This window comes from Xenopus laevis, chromosome 1S, assembly GCF_017654675.1.
Source record: "Xenopus laevis strain J_2021 chromosome 1S, Xenopus_laevis_v10.1, whole genome shotgun sequence".
Taxonomy (NCBI): Eukaryota; Metazoa; Chordata; class Amphibia; order Anura; family Pipidae; genus Xenopus; species Xenopus laevis.
In genome coordinates, this window is record NC_054372.1 from 129,869,011 (window position 1) to 129,880,036 (window position 11,026).

Genomic DNA, 11,026 nt, shown 5'->3' on the forward strand with positions numbered 1-11,026 from the left:
CAAATGCCAGAGGGGCTGCTGTAAGATGCCATAGAAATTCACTATTTAGTGGGCTGGTCGGTGGCTGTTTGGGCCTCTGTGTGGCCTGTTGGGGCCTCTGGGTACCTGAAATGCCAGGGCCGATTTTTATTCTCAGTCCAGACCTGTTCCATGTTACTTATTTTACCTTCTCAAAAGAATCAGAGAGGGTGATGCAGTGGGGAATGGAGCCTAAGGGCAGAGACACACCCTCAGATTCGGGAAGATTTAGACGCCCGGTGATAACTCGACTAATCTACCCGAACTGCCTCCCACCGGCTAGAATCGAAATCCCAGACGGGATGGCACTCGGATCGCTTCATTTTCCGAAGTTGCCTGAAGTTTCCTTGCGAGGCAACTTCAGTAAACGAAGCGCACCGATTGTCATCCTGCTGGCAATTTACATTCTAGCCGTCAGGAAGCAGTATTGGGAGATTATTCGCCCACGAAGAAGAGATCTGTCACTGGGCGACTAATCTCCTCGAATCTGAGCACGTGTCTCTGCCCTAAAACTGACCATAGACACAAAGATCGTATGAAACAAATGTTTGCATGACCATGTGTGTTGTTTTATCCTGAGATTTTTTGTACCGTGGCAATTGGTTGTTTAGTTCGACAGGTTAGAAGATAATGATAATATATCTCTCAGATGATATCAATCGGTGACTGTTACTACTATTTGTCGGAAATAACCTTCGTACAATTGCTGTCATGGCCAGAACATCGTCTGATTTGTGCTTTTATTACTTTATACTGTATATTCTGAATGGTTAGTTGGAGACCCCGTCTCTTAAACAGCTATGAAGGTAGCTGTAGTTCAGCTACATTGTGGAATGTGAACGCTGGAGACAGATCAGTATGCAGATTCAATAAGGCAGGACAAACAGTCAACGGAACACAGAGGGCACTATTTATTATGCTGTGTAAAATGAAAGTCAACAAAAAAAGGATGCAAAATAAATGGCGAATTTATCAAGATGTGTTTTTATTTACGCTGTGCAAACACCAGCTTTGCTGCCGATATTGTACACTGCTTCACACCTTTGTAAGTTAGATCTGGCAGAAGCCAATTGCATAAAAAGACACCATTTGTTGCACATAGCAAAGCCTGGCAATGTGTGTTGAATTTTGTTGCTGTTTTTACACTGCATAACAAATCTACCCCCAGACTGTTTAAACTGTTTAAACATAAACAGGAACAGACTACATCACAAACCAGTAATCAGTTGAATAACAGTACCAAGGAAAACTTGAGCTGAGCCATATACAGACCAGAACATTCATTTCAAGGAGATTTAGCTGAAGATTTAATAACAATGTATTGCTGAACAGTGAATTGCAGCATGTATACATATTTAAGACTTGCTACAAACTGGCCTCCCTAATTCCAATTACTATGCCCCACTCTGTCTTAAATGTTACTAAGGTCCTCTTACTTACAGTTTTACAGCACTACAGTTGCCAACTCCTCCCTTCAAACCAGAGTATAATTCCACAGCTCTGAGTTAGGTAGTATACACTGTAAGCCTTCATGATACATATACAATTACTTTGCACCCCTCGGTGAATAGGGCTGGGTAAAGGAAATGACCATATGATAAGGTTACCTAATTAAAAATTCAGGGGACACTTGAATGCTGTCTAGACAAAAAATGTAAATATTACCAGTTCAACCAAGCAATGAACATTTATTAGAAGTGCTACTGCTATTAATTTATATCTGGTAGCCTTACTTCTATATATATCAGCTATGAAAAGAGATGTAAAGATGTATATCGGTGGTGGGAAAACATACACATCGCTTTGGTTATTTCAAGTAGCCTGAATTTTCTTTGCAAGGCAACTTTGGGCTAATTTGTAAAGGCAAAGTGACACCTTAAGAACGATGGAAAAAAAAACACACGGGGCCTATAATATTATGCTATTAAAATAATAAAATTAGAAATATGCTATGTAAAGTAGCATTCAGTTATGTATTTGGCCAGATCTTTTGTGGAGGATTCAGTAATTGGCTGAAAGTTACTTAAGTTACAAAATAACTAAAGTTATGGAATATACAGGTTCTACAAATACTGAATATATAACACAAACAGTACTTTACCTTTATGATGATTATTTACATCTGTTACATGCAGAAACAGGTTTTTATTTTATATTCCTCATAAATGTCTTACAACTTGCTAATAGTTTCTATGTCTATTTCCCTTAAACATATGGGTTTACACATGTAAAAATTTTGACTGTGATGTCCCTCATGATCTTTTTCAGACAAAGTGGCCTAGTCATTGGAGTAACAAGAAAAAAAAAATTCTGATAGAACAGCTTGTATACTGGTCAGCTGCACAAAGCAAAACCCCCTTGTCACTTAGTGTTGAAGGCTGAGGGCGTCCTTGTGAAATGCCCCCCCCCCAAGTGTGCAAGTCACTCGCTCGCCAAAACAGAGTTTCTGGCAGGCCAAAACAAGGGGAAGGCAGACAGAAGAGGTATATGCACATGGGCCATTCCACCATTGCACCCTCTAGTTCCAGAAATCTTGTCACTGGACCCACAGAGCGGTTAGCTGGCACGGGAGTAGCAGAGCAGTGGTACATATGTTGCAAAAAAATGTGAGTGGAAAAGTCATCAGAAGGAAACCATACAAATTTGTTCCCTGAAGTGGTTGGTTGACATTCTTTTTACTTAGTGGAAACAAAAAACAGGCGACTAATCACCTCCAATAAAGCACAGGCTTTATCACCAATGGGAAAGCCTGGGCTACTTATCGTCTCATATTTTATGTATCAGCATCTACCTTGATCAGTATTTTTAAATGAGTCAACAGTCACAGTGTCTTCCAAATTGGGATATTTTTAATCTTGGCCTTTTAAGTGTCATTGGTGTCTTGATATAGTCACTCTACTTTTACAAATTTTGACATTGTAACTTCTAAGAAAACAGGTCTGTTTATTAACAGCAGCGTTCCCTTTGAGCAATAACATTTCCCATAGATATAAAATACAACATGATCATTACTCATTACAGTATGTAGATACCATTATCCAGCAGCCTAGAGCCACCATTTTTTTAAATTCTTATTCCTCAGCCAAATAGTTCAGGAAAACAAGGGAATAAGTTGCAGTTACTGGGCCTGGCAAAAGAAAAATTCCCTCTAAGAAGACACATTAGATGTGCAGTGACTATGCATAATTCATTCTTTATGGCAACTAGTCCACACTTTGCAATTGTGTAATCCTAAAGTGTCCCAGTGGGTACAGGGTTAACTGACTCCTGGGGGGTTATTTATTAACCCCCAAATTTTTCTGAGTTTTGCTGAATTTCTGAAAAAATCATAGCTTTTGGGTGATTTAGCAAAAAAAATTGGTTTCGAGTGCAAAATCCGAATAATTCGTAGGATTCAGATTTGTGAAAATTTGGAAAAATCTATTAATAAATTGGGGGGGAAAGTCGGTGCGGATTTGGTTTTCAGAAAAAAGTGAGAACATTTCGGAGTTTGATAAATAACCCCCCTGATGTCCAAATAGAGGTAGCTGCTTTGTTGCATGGGTATAACTGCTTTGCAGTTTGCTGTTGCACTTTGAAAGATTAGTCCCCAATTGATGCCCGATTTGTGAACTGCTGCTTATGACTTGAGCCTGAATTATTGTGCAGCCCCAAAGATACAGAATAATATATTTTTTTTTTAAGAAACCAAAAGAACCAGTCCTGCCAGCCAGTGTAACAATAGAGCTGCACAATGTACAGTTTGCTCTGTAGTAATTTGTTTGGTGTGCATGCTCACATTCATACTGGCAATCTGTGGGTTCTGGCAATTGCCAGAGGAGCTGCTATAAGGTGCCATAGAAAGTCAGTATTTAGTGGGCTGGTGGGGGCTGTTTGGGCCTCTGTGTGGGCTGATTGGGCCTCTGTGTAAATGAAATGGCAGGGCCTATTTTAATTCTCAGTCCGGACCTGCATTCATGGTCCTATAAGCTTTGGAACTTTGACAGAAATAGTTTGATGGTAAAGACACAATTTTCTTTTATTTAACAAAAACAGCAGCCACCTTGTACAGTATATGCCGTGATGTGTCTGTAAGATACACGCATTATTTTGCATCAACTATGTTTAAGGCAATTGAGTATTGTGTATTTGTTCCCTTTTGCTTTTATTCAATGGTGATTCTAGGTTCCTCTCATACTGTAGCCCTCTCTTTTTTCCCTTCTGACATCATCACTTTGGGCTGGCATTGCCGACAAATAGTTTCTTTGCTTCCATATCCATGACAGTCTGGTCCCACACACTGACAGCAGCCATTGTGAAACCAACGATACTTGGATGATCCAACAGATTCACAGGACTGATGGCAGCGTCTCATGGACATGCAAGAGTTAAAGTACAACACTGTGCAGAAATCAGATGTGTTTGTCGAGGGTAAAGCCGTCACAACTGTAGTGAAAGAGAAAGACAGACTACTGTTAAATTCTGATCCATTTAGCAACTGTATATCTATAGCAGTGATCCCCAACCAGTAGCTTGTGAGTAACATGTTGCTCTCCAACCCCTTGGCTGTTGCTCCCAGGAGCTTATTTCTGAATTCCTGGCTTGGAGGCAAGTTTTGGCTGCATAAAAAGCAGGTGCACTGCCAAACAGAGCCTCAATATAGGTTGACAATCCACAAAGGGGCTACCAAATGGCCAATCACAGCCCTTATTTGGCACCCCAGGAAAATTTTTCATGCTAGTTGCTCTCAAAATCCTTTTACTTCTGAATGTTGCTCACAGGTTCTAAAGGTTTGGGATCCCTGATCTATAGACTCACATCCATCTCACAGATCTTTGCTTCTGTCTGTTACTACCCTTGTTTTAATTGTGTTTACTGATAGTTTATGCAAGATCTCAAAGGAATACTCAAGGGAATTGTGCAGGATTAGGGGGCATTAACCACTTGGAATAAAATGCTTGCAAGAGCAATTCGAACTCTACACTACTGTATAAAACTGATTCATTAGAATTTGCTGCTCATATATCAATCTTGTCGGTTACCACATGCATGCAGTCTGTATCTATAAATCTATATAAGCCCTACATGATCAGCCATGTTTAACAACAAAATGGCTAGAATAAGGATACCCCCCTGGGAAAGGGGGCTCAAAGCAGTGTGGCTGGGGCAGACCCAACCTGAGGTCAGATAAGGTGAAATTCAAATTTTCTCTCCTAGATACTCCTTTAAGTACAGCTTGAAGGTTAAAAAGGCAGTACACACCATTATGTTAACATTATTGCAATGACTAGGGTTTGTGTTGAACATAATATTGACTAGGAAACCCCCTAAATTATTCAAATTTCATTTACTACAACAGAAATGTCCTACTCCGTGTATTAAAAAGGCCAGGCAGTAAGGAGTGTGAGTGAGACATTTAAATCAAATTTCTTTAAAATGTAAAAATCTAATGTTGTTGCAAAATATGGAACATTGTCACCTGAATGTGCTCCTAGCAAGATATGGTCCATGTGAGAACTCTGTGCAAGCTCCTCCAAAATAGGAAAGGTATGAGCTGTCCATCCAATGGCTGACTCTCCTTCTTGCATGGAACTCACAGCTCGGAATAAAGAGGGGACAGGGACAGGCAGCTCTTCCAATGAGCTTCTTCGAGCTGAATGCTTCCTGCCTTCCTTATTTTTGCTGCATAATCCTGAGACATAGATTGGAAGAGGATTAGTTTACTCATATTTCAGTTTCCTTCGCTGACTCTGACCCTCTAATTATACTGGTTGTCAGTTCATTGGAGCTAATACTTCATTTCACTATTCATACACCTTCAGTTTTCCCAATTATTTTCCCAATAGTTATTATCTGTTAATTATATAGCACCAACACATTTAAAAGGTTTTCATAAAAAAAGGGAAATTTATGCAGTGTTTTCCTAAAACTTCTGCAATTTACTTTTAAAAGTAAAAGCTCTGGATTAAAAAAAAACCTTATGCGGGCAGCTTCTCCAATAAGAAATGCCCTGCATAAGGAGCCTTCCTAGCATTTTCAGTGCGCAATATTTTTATAGGGATATATTGTCATAACATAATCAGCCTCTTTTAAAAAGGAGTTCACTGTTAGTGTGACGTAGAGAGTAATAGTCAAAGACAATTTGCAATTGGGTTTTAATTTTTTATTCCTTGTGATGTTTAAGTTACTTTGCTTTTTATTCAGCAGTATGCAATTTCAACAATCTGGTTGCTAGGGTCCAAATTACTCAACTATGCATTGATTTGAATAAGAGACTGGAATAGAAAGATGAATAATAAAAAGTAGCAATAGCAATAAATCTGCAGCCTTACAGAGTATTTGTTTTTTAGACAGGGTCAGTGGCCCCCATTTGAAAGCGGAAACGAATCAGAAAAAAAAGCCAATTAATTGAAAAAAATAATAATGAAGAAAAGATTAAATACAAGTTTAAATGGATAACTCTTTTTATTTCTTGCATAAACTGTTCTAGATGACATATTCTTTTGCAGAGCAAGCCATGCCATGCCAGGAACTGAAATAGATCAAAGGGGTATTTTGCTGTGAATTACTAACTGAAATAGATCAAAGGGGTATTTTGCTGTGAATTACTAGCACAGAGCAATGAAAGAGTAACACGTGTGTGTGCCCTGGCACTATCACAACCATCTTACCAACACAGTCACAACACTGATCCCACAGGCTCCCCATGCACAGTATACACTCAGGACAACAGGAGCAGTTTCCATCCTTAACTTGGCACTGACAGAGTTCCTGCAGGGAATAAAGAAAATAAAGGCATAAGGGCTAAAGTACAAGAATACTAAATAGCGCAAGCACAATTGTTAACAGCAAGGAATCAGCAGTTAGTTTTGAACAGTCTGCTACAAGTTAGAAAGACAGCTAAGGCTTGATTGGCTGCTAATGGCATTGGCACCTCGGTTCATAAATGAGACCTACAGACTGGTTATGTAAAGCATCTTAACTAAGGAGCATATTTATTATGCTGTGTAAAATTAAATTTGCAGAAAAAATAGTGTAAAAGGCTGTGCAAAAAAAAAGTGCAACCATACGAACCTCAGATTTGATTCTACTTTGCTTCTGCGGGAAGAAAACATGGAAAAAATGTACAAAATTTTTATGCTGTTTTTTTACACAGCAAAGCCTGACAATGTGTGGTGTATTATCCCGCTGTTTTTTTACACAGCATAATATGAGTTCAGCACAGTCCTAATCATCCCTGTGAACTGACCTGTCCTCTATTATAATTTAGACTCAGAGCCTATTATATTTGGCTTTAGAGCTGTAGATTTGTTCCTTTTGAATGCTGTTAGTTTTGGATTATTACCATATCTTACAGTAGTACAGTATAAACCTGATTTTATGTACTTGGAAATACAATTTTTCTGAAAATGACTATTTGGGAAGGGATTGTAAAGTCTTTAAACGGAGGGGAGGGGGTTTTCACCTTAAGATTAACTTTTAGTATGTTATAGAATGGCTAATTCCACAACTAGCAACTTTTCAATTGGTCTTTATTTTTTAATTTGATAGAGTTTTAATTATTTGCCTTTTGCTGACTCCAGCTTTCAAATAAGGGTCTCTGATCCCATCTAAGAAGCAAATGCTCTGTAAGGCTACAATTAAGTTTTTATTACTACTTTTATTACTTGTTTTTCTATTCAGGCCCTCTCCTATTCATATTCCATGGTTGCTAGGGTAGTTTGGACCTTAGCAACCAGAATGCTGAAATGCCAAACTGGGGAGCTGCTGAATAAAAAGCTAAAAACTCAAAAACCACAAATAATAAAAAATGAAAATTGCAAATTGTCTCAGAATATCTCTCTCTACATCATATTTAAAGTTAATTTAAAGGTGAACAACCCCTTAAAATACATAATTGTACCACCCTGTACTTTTATTAACAGCTTATTACCATCTCACCTGTAAGAGACATTTACTGACATCACTTGCACAGAGGGCTTTATTACATCCAGCTACCAAGGTGACTGCAGAGCATAATAAAGCTGCAATAAACAGTAATACTCCTGGGTGCCATTTTTTCTTCTGTACTATCTGATGAGCTGCACCACTCACATCCTCAGTAGAACCCTGTAATACACAGTAGAGCAATCACACACATTTATATATAACTCTATATCACATTATATATAACTAGAGAAGGTCTGTGAGATATGATAAGTAAAGTCTGAGACAGAGGCAGCTTAGACAAAACTAAAACTGCAAGATGAATCCGTAACACTTTCAAAGAATGTAGGGGAAAGTAAATAATTATACTTTAATCTCCTAATATTTCCAACATGCAAACACAAGCAGCAGAGGCCCGCACTTTGCAAAATAGTTGCAGACAGGGAACTTTGCATCAAGTTTGCATCTAACCAGTGGTGCAGTAAAATCCCTGAGTGGTGTGATTTGGCATCCCTTTGACTGGTGTCACACATGTTATTTACTGTGCCATATGTATTTTTGCATGAAAATCCAATCTGTGTGTGCATTGACGAATGTTTTGATTTGTAGCGCATACTAAAGACAAGGAGGAAGGCAGCAGAAAACACACATTTATAAGTATCATACTTCCCCAGAGCAATCACAAATTCTTGCTTTTTATGTTTAAAAACGGACTATATTCCTCTTTTAATATACAATTACTGTCTTTTTTTTTTTTTTTTGCATAACACCACTCTCTGGGTGGCGATAATTGGCAACAATTTTGTCTATATTTGTAGACAATTATGGCGATAATCTTTAGAAACCTTGAGACAACTTGCATAGCATGAATGCGATAATAGGTGTTTATGTATATATGTTTGCCAGAATATTCACAATGACAGAAGTGCTTGTATTTTAGTAAACTTGCTCTTGCAAATTTTCTGGTGTTTTTTCTTGTGCAGGCTATTATCGTTGCTTATCACACCTTGGTAAACTGATGCCCATGTGTGACAGTAGCCTAAGGGCACAAAGAAGCAGGTGCAAAATTAAAGGCACACTAAAGCAAGGGAGCCCTCAATTACAACCTACATTGAGTTACTTCCATTGCACATGCAACTGACTTTTAGAACTGAGTTTTAGAACCTCTACACTCGTGGGTAAGTTCATAGACAATTCCTAGTCAGGCCAATCTAGCTTTATATAGGTAAATGTTTTATCTACTGGGGGGTTTCTTAGTGCGATTTAACCTAAACTGCAAAATAAAGGATTCATAAGGGGACTCTGAGTAAATTACCCTATATTATAAGTGTTTTCTGTAAAATGTGTGATTGCACAATTGTTTTAATTCTTTTATGATAATTTTAACAGAAATGCTGTCACATAATTTGTTTCATAATAATGTCTAATTAGTACTGTTAACTGTTCACTCTGAAAATATCTTGTGAATATTGTGTTATTGTTTATTCTACTTTATTTTAGTCAACTGTGTCTCTTTAACTTCAATAATATCCTGGCAACAGTATCACAGTTGTACTCAGTTTTTTTTACTTTGATTTACGTTTGAACCTTGATTGTGTGTACATCTTTTGGCTTTTATGATTCTGCTACATTGTCCTATTTACTTTATTGGAAAAACTCAATCAAAATATTTGAAAAGATAGAATGTCATGTTAGAATGCACCTGCAGGGAATGATTAACTTTTTTATATGTTCTTAGCAATTTTAACTAGATCAGAAGCACTTCTATTGTCCTTTATTTATACTTTAATTAGAATTGGACTGCTCCCACAGCCCTTATTCCAGGATGAGACTTCCTAACAATGCATTAAAACATTTCTAAATGTTACATGGGAAAATGACTTTGTCTTAATCAAATGTGAATCTTGAGGAAAATGAGTAAACTAAATCAACACTGAATGCATATAGAAAAGGAAGACAGGCAGCCAACATGTCTGCTCCTTCATCTATTAACAGCAGCACAAATACTGTATATTAAACATTAGGATATACACAGCATTTCTCTTGTCTTCTCTGAATTCGCTGTAACGCTTTAGTTTTACATTAATAACATTAGCTCAATAAAACATTAAAGAAGTCATTCAGAGTTGTTGGCTTGCCAGATCCACACTGTTAAACACAGCATAGATGTGTCTTGGCTCAAGACTGTTAAATAGATAGGAGGCTTGCAGTCTCAGGAAAAAGAGCTCAGTTGAGATGTAAGACCAGTTTCTCAAACTCATTCGTCTGTGTTTCTGGCTAAAGCTAAATCAAGTACACATTATATACAAAATTATATTGTGTGATAATTGGAAATGTGTTCTTTGCAGGGAAAAAGATTGCAAACGGTAAAAAAGGCTGAGCAAGGACAGTAAAACTGATTTATGCGCCTGAAGAGTAGGAATGAGACATACTCCAAAATCCAGTTCTCTGTTTACAAAGGCAGCAGTTATACCCCCCTCACTAGAATAGGCCACAGTTCTAACCTAAACACAACCTAAAGAATAAGAAGGCAGGCATTGACTAAACAGTGTGAATTGGTCAGTTTAAGAAGATATTTTCCCAGATGTCTCCAAGTTTTCTGCACTCACCCGTCTCCCCATCCTGCAGTCTTGCTGCTCCAGCTCTCAGCTCTGTGTGTCTTCCCTTCCGCCAACAGATCTATGTCCAGGGAGGGACAGAAATATTCATGTAGGTAGAGCCCCAGACTGCCAGGCAGGGGGAGAGAGCTTTGTGTGTGCTCCGGGGGGAGTGGAAAGTGGGAGAGGGGATGTCAGAAGAGAAAAAAAAATGCCACTTATGCAGAGTAAAAAAAAAAACTAGAAACATGTGGCAAAGATCAGAAACCAGTTGTAAACCAGAAACAAATAGACAGAGGGTGAAATAGATGCCTAAAGAGGGAGTTACATATATATTTAATGTAATGGTATACACAACTAATGAAGAAAAGAAAGGAGTATGGTCTGAAAATAATTTGTAATATGTACCTCACTTAAATTTGTGACTATGGGCACTATTTGCAAACAGAAATTACTTGACCCCAAAGTAAAAATTTTTTTGGAATCCTCATCCCCAAAACCTATGG

At 38.0% G+C, this 11,026-nt stretch overlaps 1 protein-coding gene across 1 annotated transcript; it reads right to left on the bottom strand.

Moving 5' to 3' along the window:
• Window positions 1–4,010: 4,010 nt before the first annotated feature.
• On the bottom strand, window positions 4,011–10,625 carry twsg2.S (twisted gastrulation homolog 2 S homeolog; the record flags this gene model as incomplete). The annotated part of the gene is given in 5 exon segments (NM_001095289.1): window positions 4,011–4,443; window positions 5,477–5,689; window positions 6,669–6,768; window positions 7,939–8,106; window positions 10,533–10,625. Coding segments are annotated over 5 exon segments (747 nt in total). The 3' UTR covers window positions 4,011–4,189.
• Window positions 10,626–11,026: the final 401 nt, after the last annotated feature.